Source organism: Coffea eugenioides, chromosome 2 (assembly GCF_003713205.1).
Source record: "Coffea eugenioides isolate CCC68of chromosome 2, Ceug_1.0, whole genome shotgun sequence".
Lineage (NCBI taxonomy): Eukaryota > Viridiplantae > Streptophyta > Magnoliopsida > Gentianales > Rubiaceae > Coffea > Coffea eugenioides.
Genome location: NC_040036.1, coordinates 20,415,317 through 20,429,326, shown reverse-complemented (window position 1 = coordinate 20,429,326; position 14,010 = coordinate 20,415,317). Strand labels below are relative to the sequence as shown.

Genomic DNA, 14,010 nt, shown 5'->3' with positions numbered 1-14,010 from the left:
ATACACATACATACACATGTTCACATTATTGCAAAGTGTATATGTGTATACCTTTTGTTGGTCAGAAATAAAGGTATAATGAAATTGATTTTCAATTTCCAAATCATCACTGAGGTATTTCAAGAACCACGTCCACTGCTCCGTAGCTTCTCTCTCTACAACTGCCCAGGCAATGGGCCACCACCCATTATTAGGGTCAGCTGCAATGGCAGTCAATAACTGCCCTCTATAAGTCCCCTTCAAATGGCACCCATCCAATGCTATCAATGGCCTCAAATCATCCTTAAATCCTTTTTTCAATGGCCCTAAACAGCAGTAGAGTCTCATAAATTTTGGGTTGCCCCCAGGCCCTCTAAATGGAGTAAACATCACCTCCATTGTGCTGCCCTCATGTGTCTTTTTTATCTCAGCACAATATTCCCAAATTCTTTTATACTGTTGTTCAGCTGATCCCTTTATCATTTCAAGTGCCAGTTTCCTTGCTTTGGCTGCTATCCATCTGGAAATTTGAGCTTGATACTCCTCATTCACAGTTTGTCGGATCTCCCTAACTGGGATTCGAGAGTTCGACTTAATCCTCTCCATGTACCTGTCAGACAACCACTTAGACTTCAGGTTTTTATTTTTCCAGGCGTGATTGCAATTTTCATGCTTGTCATTCATGCTTTTAACTACCAAATCAGTACTCCCAAGTGCTTTTTCAATTGAGGCAAACACAAACCATTGGCATGGGGCCTTGCACTTGGCTCTCACCCTTTTACTCTCATTCCTCTTGGTGTATACTGGCCTCCCCATCTTGATACCATATTCTTGAACAGCTGCCTTAAACTGGGCTCTTGAACCAAATTTCATACCCAACTCAAATCTGGTATCAATCTTGAATTTCTCCATACAAAAATCTTTGTACCTTCTTTGGAATTGGTCACCATCTTCTTCTTCTTCTGATGAGCCACCATCACTGCTAAGGTGGTCTGGGATTACATCTTCAGCCAATGTATCAGAAGCTTCTGGTTCATTTCGAGCTTGTTGCTGCTGTGCTTGTACATTTTTCCTTCTCCTAACCTGTTTTTTTTTCTGTTGTGGCTGCTGTGCATCATGCTGTTGTGAAGAGAATGTGCCTGTTGCTTCATTATTTTGCTGTGAATCAGGCTGCACCTCATGTGTTAGTGGCTCATCAAACTGCTGCTCTGAAGTTCCACCCCCTGTTGTCTCTGGTATCAAACCATCCAGTAGTGCCTCATCGCCACAGTAGTCACCAGTGCTAAATCTGTCAGAGTCATGCTCTGATTCTGATTCTTCAACATCTTCTATGACTCCTTCCTCTGCAATAGGTTGTTCACTGCTATGATGGTCAACAGGATGCTGGATAGTAGAAGTTTCGAATGTGCCTTCTTGCTGGTCTGTTGAAGCAGAGGCAATACCTCTTTCTGGATCTAGTTCACTAGCTTGCTCATGCTGGATAGTAGAAGCAGAGGCAGCACCTCGTTCGAATGTGCCTTGATGCTGGTCTGTTGAAGCAGAGGTAGTAGCTCTCCCTTCTAGATCTAGTGCACTAGCAAGCTGCTGGATGCTCTGTCCATGTCCAGCACTATGAGGCTGTTCTGATGACCCAATTTGTTTCTGCTGTAAACCTGAGTTCTGTAACACATCTCGATTGTCTTTTGTACCAGTATGTTCCTCAAATAACAGACCCATTCTAAAACCTTTTTCAGAACATGGTTCCCCTATTATTCTTCCCTGCTCATCCAACTCCTCAATCACAACACCACAACGTTTTTTTTCTACTGGTTTAACAATCAAAGGAGACCTAAATTTTTCAATTTCTTCAGGTGTCAGGTGGTTACAAAATACCTCCATCACCTTAAACTTGTAAGCCCATTCTGAAAATTTGTTAACATCCTCATCAGTGCATAACTCTCTTAAACCATTGGATAGATCTTTATTTGGTTCAACATAGTAATACAGTATAGCAGCTCTACGATGTCCTAATTTTTCACCATCTTATTCAGTTCAAGAATGGACATTTTCTCAGGCGCTGCAAAGATCTATGTCATCTACATCTCCATCAACATACCCCACATATTGTCCCCAATTAATTCTCCCCCCATGATGCAAACGTATAGTAAACATTCAGAATCAGCCTCTGCAACAATTTTAGCCTCAGGTCAATACAATATTTAAAATAGGAAGAATAAATTATCTCACAAATTATGAGTCAAAACAGTTGTCTTAGGCCAATAAACTACTATTTCAGTGGCCCCTTTTTGTCGGACATGGTTAATGGGTAAAATAAAAAAATAATGTAGGACCACTGAAGCGAATATTAATTTCTACAGTAAAAGATACCAACAAACATATAGGACCACCAATCTTCCCGACAAACTGAAAATTTGACTAATACCATCTTTTTAAACGTTATTGACACGCTTTGTTCCTCTGTTATATACAAACCATCACTGCTCAGACGAGAATGGAACAAAAATAGGGTCAGACCACTTACCGTAAACAAGAAATGGATCAAAATATACGTCTGGCTTCCTTATTTTCCACTCCATTTTGCTTCAATGTCTACTTCCACGGTGCTGGTAGCAGTGCTCGTAGTCGAAAAGTTGCAGCAAGAACCGTTAATGGCAGACAGAGGGAGAGATAGTGGAGAAAGTAAACAGTTTGGTCAAAATCATTTTTCGCTCCATTTCACCAAGTGGATGACAGCTCTTTATGGACAAAAATGCCCTTCGTGTTTCGGCGTGCTTCTCACGTGGTCGTAGATTCCGTCGGTAATAACTGATGAATTTGACAGAAGGTCTAACAATTTGTACTTTAGATAGATAGAGGCCCAAAACTTTACTTTTAATTGTTTGGGGGCCAAAACTTCATCCGGGTAATAGTTTGAGGGCCACTGGGACTTTTTGCCCTAAAATTTTCACAAATTTTATTTTGTCCTCAATAGTTTTAGGTCAGTGATATTTGGTCCGCCGGAATTTTTTTTTTTTGTCCCTTTGAGTTAATTTACCATTCAAGTAAATACTAAATACAAAACCAGTTCCCATGAATAGAGTGAAGGACATCATGCAAATAAAAGGAAAAGGCTCATATTTATGTAAATCCGAATTTTGATAGACACAATGGCTCAAATTGTGCCATATCAGTGGTGACAACTCAAGTAATAATTGCTACCAATCCAAAACATTCAATAACACCAGTTAAAGTTGGGAAATTTAAAGAATTACAATTAGTAGTATTTGATATCCGGAAACTTGAACAACAACGTTGTACCAAGCAGTCAAACAACCTTTTAACTGCTTGTCAAATCTATTGTCAAGTTGTACCACCGTACCGTACAACTTGGAATGTTCAAGAACTAGACAAGCTATTATATTGGATACATAGCCATTAAGGACAAATGCAAGACACCCCAAATTAAACGGATCGGAAGTGACTCCACAAATCAATTTCTCACTTCTTGCCAACCTTTCAGTTAGATTTACCTTTTTTTTTCGACAACGATAACTGTTTTTATAACCTATTCTATTCTAATCTAAGCGAAGGAATAATGAAAAGTCACAAATAGTAACTGGTAGGAGACACTATTTGAACCCTTGACCTCCCACCTCTATTAAGACTTTATGTTTGTTTGGATGGTAAGTTATTTGAGATATTTCTACTGTAGCACTTTTTGTGATGTGATGTATGTGAGATAAAAAGGTAATTGAGAAGATAAAAAGGTGTATTGAAAATTGTAATGATGATGTAAGCAAATAAAATTGAGGAAATAATGCTCAATCCAAACAAACCCTACTATTCTCTCCATCTCACTTTGATAGTTTTATTTTCATTTTTTATCTCTTTCAAATTATAATCCACATTCCAAATAAAGAATATATTTAATTTTTAATTTCTCTAAAATATCATTATTTAATATACTTCATTATTCATAAATATAGCTTACCTTATTTAATACAGTCAATTTTTTTACCAATAATTATTTTGATGCATGTTTTGAATGGTGTAATATACCATCGTTATTGTTATTATAGTTAATGTAAAGGTATAGTAGTGATTAGTGAAACTCTTAATATTAATGTAAAAGTATTTTAAGAAAGCAATAGATTAGATTTACTTTTTTTAATAAAATTAATTAATTTTAAAAAAATGTGTAAAAAAAAAGTAAAACTATCAGAGTGAGATGGAGAACAAAGTGAGTAGTAAGTAGTCCATCTGTTCCATTTTGATAGTTCTAGTTTTTTTTCCACACAATTTAAGAAAAAGTAATTAACTTTGTTGGAATAATAAATTTAGATTGCTATTTTTTTAAAATACCTTTACATTAAATAGAGTACAATTTTATATTAATTATTAAACTTGAATTGGTGATTTAAAGAAACTTGAATTGATGATCAAGAAAGAATCAATTCTCATTTTACATTATTTCACATTTTAGCTTGAAAGAATAACAAAACTGGCTTTTCATATATTAATATGTTTTGAAAAATCTAAATATATTAAATGGGATAGGTTAAGAATCTATATTAAATAAGGTAGTTTATACTAATAACAATCTAAATTGAATAAGAATATTTTAGAGAAATTTAAAAATAATTATATTTTTTAATTAAAAAATAGATTACAATTTAGAATAGACGAAAAAAAATAAGACTATTAAAGTGGGACGGACGACAGGGTAGTTTACTGCTCCTGAGAAAGTCCCGCCTCCACACAACATGAGCAGTTGTGTGGGGTGAGGCGACATAAGGCTATGGGGCACCCAAGGAGGGAACGCACGTGCACAGGAAATGGTTTAGGTACTGGTGCTGCATTAATTACAACAGTACGCGGTTGTGACGACTAACATATTAATCTTGATTCTTGAGACTATAGATGCATGCCATCAAGATCATCATCACCCATTCAATTCAGCTGCCGCTGCAGCACCATAACGGATGGATATGGACTCGCTTCCGGGGGGCTGGGGCTGGCTGGCACACCCATTAATGTGCAACCATTTATATCCTACACGCACAGCCATGCATGGGATGCGTCCCCATTGGGAAGCTTCCCTTTGCCGACAGATTTATTTGATAATTGATGCTACTAATAGCCTACAACCAGTACTAGAAACTAGTACAGGGTGGTGTACAGCAATTTCCTATTAGTACTACTAGTAGAGAACTAAGTCAAGCTCCGAGTAAGTGACCTTCCGTTTGCAATTGGGTCAAATGCCACCCAAATTCCTAAAACTCAGCTTAATTTGTTGTGACTGATCATGTTCGGAATCAAGCCCAAGAAATGGTCAACTATATACAACGGGCAGTAGCTAGGCAGCAGCCATCAATTATTAGCACATGATTGATACAAGGAAGATTCCAATTCGCTCTCTCCTTGTGGTTGTGATTAATCACAAGTTGAAAATTTATAGCCCGTTTGATTGTTACTTTTTAAGAAATTTTACGGTAACATATGGGAGACGTGTGTGTGAGATAAATACGTGATCGATCGATAAACATGTTTATGATAAGGGTAATAAAATTTTTATGGCAATCCAAATATAGAGAATGAGATTTTAATGTAGGGTTGCTAGCTAGCTAAGCTGTTGTGGCTTTGTTAACGTGAACCACCCTTTTTCATGCAATAACTTGTTCTTTTGCATGCGCCAACAATCAAAGGGTTTCTGTGTCTAGGAGGTGTGTTTAGGGTTTTCCCTTAGCGACAAAGTAAGTGATCCTGTCCTCACTTTTAGTATTTAATAAGTAGTGTAGAATTCATAACTCGTCAACTCCCTTCCCCACTGTATACTACTAATAGTACTAAATCACAAAAAAGGAGCAGCAAGAATTTCTATTAGCAGTGAAAGTGAAAATCATAAATGTTCGGTGATTCATAAATGCATCCTCGCCATTTCCGAAAAAAATTAGCAGTAAGCGTTGATCGGTGATTGACGAATTGGAGACAAATCTATAAGTGCGCGTTCGGGGAGTTCCACATGTATATGCCTTAGCATGTGCTGTTGGGTCGTTTATTTGAAATTAGATTTGGTTGCATAAAAAAAATCACATATCCTAATAGAGAAACACAATCAACTAATAGGGTTTGGAGTTTGAAACTGTAGTTCCAAGTCAAACTTTAGAATCCAAAAAATAAATATATACTACCCCTGCCATTGCCAACTTTTTAAGAGAAGGGCTTCGTGTACCCTAATTCTCCAAGGATCATCAGTTGGAGGTCAACCCCCCCCCCCCCCCCAATTTAAGTACCGATCTAGGTACCTTCTTGTTTTACTACGCAGTACTTTTTTGTTTCAAGAGTTTTGTTCAGTGGTCGGCAAACTGGTTTATGCACAAATCAGTGACAGCAGCATACAGCTTCTAACTTTTCCAGGACAAAGAAAACAAAAATAACTGTACAATGGGAACTGGCATTTAGTTACTCAGAGTGAAAAATGCTACGTACTGGGTAGGATAGGCCGAATTGAAAGCCATGACCCATTTGGTCCCAAGGCCAATAGGCTACTGTTTTCTTTCCCTTTCCAAGCCTCTCCAAGAACATCAGGGCAGAAGAGTATTAGTAGTAGTAAGTAGTAACCGGTCCATGATGGATGCAGCCTGCAGGCGGTGGTTGGCTTAAGAATCCTCAGATCCTTCTTCTCCAATCAGGCAATGGGAGAGATACTGCAGACTGTCAGGAATCAGGACCACATGCATGATTGAACGAACCTTTCACATTGAATGGACTTGAGACCTATGGCAACAATTATGAGCTATGCTATGAATTTCGTTCTAGTGTCTCATCTCAAATGTATTTGAATGAATATGAATGACCTTCAGACTTTCTTTCCCTTTTTTTTTTCTTTTCATTTTTTGACTTCCCTAGTTTGCTTGAGTATGAAATTATTAAGAGGTCACAAGTCTGTTTGGATTGTGAATTATTAGAGATATTTTTACTGTAACACTTTTTTATGATGTGATATATGTGAGATAAAAAGGTAATTGGGAAGGTAAAAAGGTGTATTGGAAATTGTAATGATGATGTAAGCAAATAAATTTGAAGAAATAAAACCCAATCCGGTCTAGTTTCCCACTTTAAAAGGCATTACTTGGACTCGTCCACATTCATCGAGGTAGCTGGCAGTGCAATTTTTATTTTTGTGGTTAAAAGATGCTGTAGGGATGTGTTTTTCATGTAAAGGTATTGGCGGACACAGAAATGGTAAGTTACCATGTTCCAATTTGATCGTTTCTTTCAGGATGGAACTAGAATGGAGTACCGACCCAAGTCCTACAAATTGTTTTTCTACTTTAAGGACTCGGAAGCTTTTATTGAGTGTCCTTTATACATTAAACTTTCTGCTCCTCCCCCCTCCCCCCCAAATTTAAAAATTTTTTATATTGATTACAAATTAAATTTATGTGCATGAAGTTTGCCTACTTGAAATAAAAACATTGTGTTTCTGTCACTAATTGTAATGATGTAGACATGTTACATTTTGTTGTGATAGCATGGTTGATTCCACGGTACATGTATAAATTCATACCTGAAAACCTAATTTCCCCCCCCCCCCCTAAATTTACCATGTATTCCTTGACATTATTCTTACCAAAGCAGCTGTATCAATTTTGGGTGTGGGGTTTGAGAAAATATTACCGAGCGCAGAGTGGAAGACGCCCCAACTCAAGTCAAAAAAGTTATCACACTGCATTCCCTATTTAAGGATCTAAATTCTGCATTATTTCTTTTCATTAAATATTGGGATAATTTCATAAACTTCTATTACGATTTTGACAATTTTATTGAGCTCCTTTGAGATTTGGCACAAATGTAACGAAAAAGTGTAATGTTTTTAATATCCATTTATTATTTGATAAGCAACAATAATAGTTCTATTATTATTGATAGGTTACTTTCCACGGTGCTTCACCCTTCATAGATATTTTTCCTAAGTTGGACAAGAAAGTTCGTCATAATTCTTTCGAAGTTCTACGAATTTTTTGATTGGTAGAACTATCATAGGCCCCGTTTTGCAAGTGAGTTTTTTGAGTGTTTGTCTAAAACTTTAATGTAACTTACTGTAGAAGTTTTTAAAAAAAATTTTGAAGTGTGTAAATTTTTAAATATTTTGAAGTGTATAGTTCAAAAACTTTGAGAAGTTTTTTGAGGTTACTGTAGCTAAAGTTTTTAAAAAACTTGTAGCAGACAAACTTGACAAAAAAACTCAAGTGCCAAACAGGGCCATAGTTTGAAAGCATTTTTGGGCTTTTCTTTTTAGAGTTATTATTGCTTTTGGTAAACAAAAAGAAAGGTAGAAAAAATCGATCGCATTCAAAATTGTCAAATAAAAAGTTACTAGTTTAAAGTATGACAACAACAATAGAGGCTAAGATCAATGTTCATGACTTTGTGGTAAAAAGAAGAAAAAAGAAAGAAAAAAAAAACTGTAAAACTATATATTCTTTGCACAACCGGTTGTGTTTGGATTGCATTTTCCGTCATTTTTCATGGAAAAATTACTGTAGCGATTTGATATATGTGAGGGAAAAAGGTGATAGGGAAATGTGATCACGAAAAATGACAATATTTTCCTACGGAAACAAGCAATCCAAACAAGGCCGAGGAAAAGAGATATAATTTTTAAAATCTCCGGATAACTAGTAAAACTGCCTGTCAGATTTTCAGGAAAGTTTTTAAAATTATTCCTTTAAATACAAGAAGATTCCAATGATTTGCTGTCCTGAAGAAGATAGATTATGAAATGTTACTGGGCTGTCCTTGAGTCGGTAGACTCATTTATGCCGCTCTCTCTCACAAGTCACTGGGGAGACCATTTATGCTATTGCGACATTCTAAAATGAACGAGTCGAGTCACCCACCATTCAAATATTCAATCAATAGAAACCTGTTTCCACCATCAATCCGGAAATTTGACCATTGGGGGGACACCATCATGGTGTAGATCTTTAGAAACTTCCCCACAAGCATGTACCTGCTACTGCTGCCATCAATTATAGAACTGACATAGTAGTGAAAGTGAAAAATTGCAGGTGATGGGTGGGGTAAAGGAGGAGGCGAAATTGACTGCAAAGGCAGATCAATTTCACTTTGAGAAAGCACGAGCACTTGAGGATGGAATATGAAAAAGAGAGGGATGATTAGAGGAGACCACAGGGATCTGGGACGACTTTTGCCCCCATGCCTTTGGTGCAATGATAATTTCTCACACACGCTACATCCTCAGGCCATGGAAAATACCCCTAACGAGGAGAAGGGCTTTACACTTTACAGGATAGAGGATGGAATTGGCTCCAATTAAAAAACAAAAAAGGGGGAAGATGAAAAAGTTTACTCGCTACATTTGCAGAGGCGAGTATGAGGAAAAGATAAAGGCAAACTCCAGTACAGGAAACGGAAAACTCGCGGTCAAACCGCTCTCCTTACTTCTCGAGCTTCCTCAACGTTCCATGATTCCAATGCATAGACAGGGCCACGAAACCAAGCAAAATATACAAAGGAAGAAAAAGACGATGCAATTTTTGAATGAATAGCTGACTAGAAATCTAATAAAATGCCACTCTGAAAAAGATTTTTAGGGTCTATCTGCAGTTTCAGCAGGATTGGATGGGAATAGAGCCACAACTGCTTGCCATGTGAATTGCCTTCTGATCCATCGGAGAAGTTTTGCTGACAGATTATTAAGATACGGTTACCTAAGGCCCAAAAAGAATAATGAATAGCAAAGGAATCGATAAAAGAAATGATGCTCATCTCTTCCGAGCATTAAATTATCTGCTGGAAAAAGTTTTAAAATTACATCTTTTCTTGACGAGACTGACAAAATGCCACAACACAACCGGAAGCCCGTATCAGAACTGTTGCCTAAAGCAGATAAGAGCAACATTTGCCAATTTGCCATGGTCTGATTTCATGGTGTTAGGCCGCAACCTAGCTTTTATCCCAGCCACCAGAGAAATCCCATCCTCCAGGCCGGCAGAAAGAAATATCTTTAAATCCATAAAACCATCAAGGTTAAAGCAAGAAGACTGCAATAAAAAGAACTTGAAAGAACTGCTAAAACACTACTGCTGAAGTATCAACCTCATCTAGGACGATTCTTCAAACTGCCCAGTTGGTATACATTTGGACGGTGAAATTAGTATGAAATCAGCATTCAAAGGTCAATGGTTCAGCCTAGGTTTTGTGCTTCCCCACCTTCCTTTACTATTGGAAGGTAACCAAAAAATTAGCCTCCGCATGTTCTATCCATTACTAAAAAAGAAAAAAAAAGGAGCTCCAACCCCTTAGTTGGATTCCGCATTGAGAGCATAAATATTCATCCAGGCTCCAGGCAAGAGCCTGTGAATAATTATGCTCCATTTACAGAATAGTAGATGCATATTCAACTAACTTAATTTTGCTTAGCTCCTAATTTCTACTTCGTTAGAATATTAAAAACTGCCTACCCATATAAACAATTGCGGCACTGATCCTGTTAGGTTAGACCTCAACTTTCCAGAACACATTATCCATGTTGCTGCCGTGAGTTTTCTCCAGTGCAGCAACCTTTGCCCGGTGAGCAGCAAGCGCAAGTGCACTCTTTGCCCTTTCATCTTGAGGGAGTTCACAGGCTTCACTCATGCACCCTGACCGTAAGTCAGCTGGTGGAATAAAGCAGTCCAAAGACAAGCCAGGAACATTGAACGCCACCTCTTCAATTGTCCAAGCTTCTTCCATCCTTGTTTTCGTATGGCTCATTGCCATCTCCCCAAACCGGAAAAGTGTAACCACTGAACGACCAGAATGAGCAATCATTATACCTTCAACAGGACGATAATCCTCTAAGAAAGAGTTAATAGTGGTTTCCCAGTAAACTGCATCACCCCCATTAGATTGAATGCGCGTAAGATGTGAATCCTCCATGTGCACAAGAAGACCAGTCTTCTGGCTGAAATAGCCAAAAAGGACATGCCTAATGATCTCTGCAGGCCCTTCACTCCTTGCCTTCAGTGTCTGAGGATCAGCACAAAGCTTGAGAATGAAGCAGTCCTCCCCATCAATTTTCTTCTCTCCAATGCATCTGGCATCTGCAAACATACCGGCTGTTGTTCTTGGGTCAAGACCCTGTACAGAAGAACCACAGTCGGATGAGGTGAGAAAACAAGAAAACATAAACGAGGAAATGGTAAAAAAGCTTGTCACTAGTTTTAACCTGTAAAGCACGGCGTAAAGGCCTGACCGGCCCTTTCGCTGTATGAGCCCCAAGCCAAGGTGTGTGCCTCCAAACAAGCTTGCCATTGCAACCAGCATGTACCTTGCTACCGCCAACCGCAAGCTCGACATACCACATGTCAGGATTCATTTGCCACAGGACGAAACCTCCAGACTCAGCAGCTCTAGCAGCATTTCTATTCTTCACAACCTTTGTTGCAGTTTCGAATTCGGAAGCCACCATCTTCAGCTTTCCCATAGCATAAGCATTTCTAATAGAATTCTGAAGCTTTTGACCACCAGATGCAGCAGTATACTGCTGCAATATGTATTGGGCTGAAGAAGTTTCCTGCAAAATCAGAGCGCCAGATCAGACAAAATGACAACGCTGCATTTCAACCAACACAAACCTTAAACAAGATACCAGGTAACAGTTACACACCACTTCCTAATACCAATTCAACCGTATGAGCGAACCTTAGCCTCGACAAAGAGGATCATACAAATTGGTCAAGTCAGAATTTGACAATCTTGTATCAAAATTGGTGCATGCACTTCACTTAGGACAGGATTTCCCACCGACGACATGAAAAAGTTACAACCATTGCTTCAATTACATTACAGTTCAACCTACCCAAAATAAGCTTGGAATAAATCTCTACCACCTCAGTACTCAGTAGTCCCAAAAATTAGACTCCAACCACCATTCCCTGCAGCCCCACCACCAAAACACTTCAAATTAATATTAACAATAAATAGACCAACAAGTTGGATAACAGTAGTAGAATCTGTATTCGTGCTAGTCGACATCTGCATCACAAGATTTTAATTAGTTACTCACAAATTAACAGCCAAAATAATCAAAATCTTTCTTCCCCCACAAAAAAAAAAAAACAAAAAACACTAGGACGCAACTACTTAGCAAGAAATTACACGGAAAAAAAGGTTCATAAATATCGACTCACAATGGGGGTGTCTTTGATGCTGAGATGGGGCAGAGGGTCCATAGAACTAACGTGAACCGGGGCGAGCGGCGCACCCATGACACCTAGCAACAACCTCAGATCAGACCTCCTATTACAGCTTCCCCCGGAAGTGTTGTTGTTACTACTTCCGTACCCACTTGAAGTCACGGACGGGGCCCGACAGAGCTGACCCTTCATCCACTGACCCAACCCGACCCGCTTCGACTCCCCGATTTCACCTCCATCCGGATCGGGGCCTTCCATTAACGGTGTCAGAGTCTCCCCCAACGGCCTCATACTCCCTGATCTCGCAATCAACGCTTCGGGATTCGCTACGTAGCTGTTACCACTGCTGCTGGTACTACCGCTGGTCTTCTTCCTCCGGAGCAAAGCCGAGATGGGTGAGGCGCTCCTTGCTGGGCTCTTTGATCGTGACCTCGACGGCGATAAACCCCTTACTACCTCCTCCTTTATCGCCGAAAAAAAGCCTTGCTTTTTCTCCATTTTTCACAAACTTGTACGTATAGAAACTCTCGTCCTCTCAATTTTTATTTATTTTTTTTATATAAGCAAAGAAATGGAGGAAAAGTTTATTTTTCCCCCTACTGAAGATGGAAATTTTCTATATACTACTACAAAGAAAAATAAGGCAGGCAAATATGGGAATGAAAACCCATTCTTCTTCTAGGGAAGGAAAAGCGGAAAACAATAACAGGGACAGGGTAAAAGGGGAGTTAGCTGAAGATTATGATACAAAACGGTGGTGAGCAATGATTTGCATGGAGAAGAATTTGTGAGGGAATCGGAAAATGGGTGAGAAGAAATTTTGGGAGATTGAGAGGCTGGTTATGAGTGTTGCGGGGATTTTGTTTTGGTGGGGAATAAGGAGGGGAAAAGGAAAGCGCCGGAAGAGGAAGAGAAAGAGAAAGCTGGTGCTGCTGTTTGCTTGAATTTGCTCAGTAGTGGTAGCAGCAGTGATAGTAGGAGCAGTAGTAGACTACACTAAGTAGAAAGTGAGAAGTGTGTGTGAAAGAGAATCAGGGAGCGGTGATGCAACGCGCATCAGATGGGTGCTTGAATTCTCAGGTCTATCAGCCTTTGTGGGTCCCCACTTGCTTTTTGGTTATCGCCCTCTCTCTCTCTCTCTCCTTTTCTTTGTTATTACTAGTAATAGCAATGCTTAGCGAGTGCTCTCGGACGGAAGATCATCTGGAAGTTTTTTTATATATGTGAAATCCAAAAATAGTAGTAAGATACAAAAATGATAATATATATATAATCATTATATTGTTCAGCAAATTAATATTAGCTTTGGATAGCTAAATTTTTTTAAATATTATTTTATTAACTTCATAATTGCAATTTTTTATAATCCTTTTGTTTTTTTTTTATTTTATATATATTACATTATAAAAAAGTGTTACACTGATTAGTATAAGTAATATTTTAAAATTTGTTATAATAATTAGTTCAAGTAATGTTTCAAATAATCTTCTGCCTATACAAGTTTGAAATTCTTCTAAGAAAAAGACAGATAATATTTTAAAAGGTGCTATAATAATTATTTCTTTGTATGGATAAATCATTGTCTGTTGCTAATGGGCTGGGATGAACCCGAAAACCATCACGGTAAAAACTCAAGACTGGGTGGTTCATGTATGCAGAAGTCACGGCGGCGAAATCTTAACATGAACCTCATTGACTAAAATTGACCTAGCCCAAGTAACTCTTGTAGGTAGTTCGTGTATTTGATGTAGCTCGATCCACAGGGTACGAACCACCATACCATCAAAGTTTGCTGGGATATGTCATTACACAGAAAAGCACATATTAATCATTTTTGTATTTCAAC

General features: G+C 38.3%; 1 protein-coding gene across 1 annotated transcript; it reads right to left on the bottom strand.

Annotated features, from left to right (window-relative positions):
* Positions 1-9,734: 9,734 nt before the first annotated feature.
* On the bottom strand, positions 9,735-13,304 carry LOC113761594. The gene is made up of 3 exons (XM_027304662.1): positions 12,159-13,304; positions 11,195-11,542; positions 9,735-11,106 (listed from the first exon to the last, which is right to left on the bottom strand). The coding sequence occupies exons 1-3, from the start codon at positions 12,660-12,662 to the stop codon at positions 10,483-10,485; spliced, it is 1,476 nt and encodes a 491-aa protein (XP_027160463.1). The 5' UTR covers positions 12,663-13,304; the 3' UTR covers positions 9,735-10,482.
* Positions 13,305-14,010: the final 706 nt, after the last annotated feature.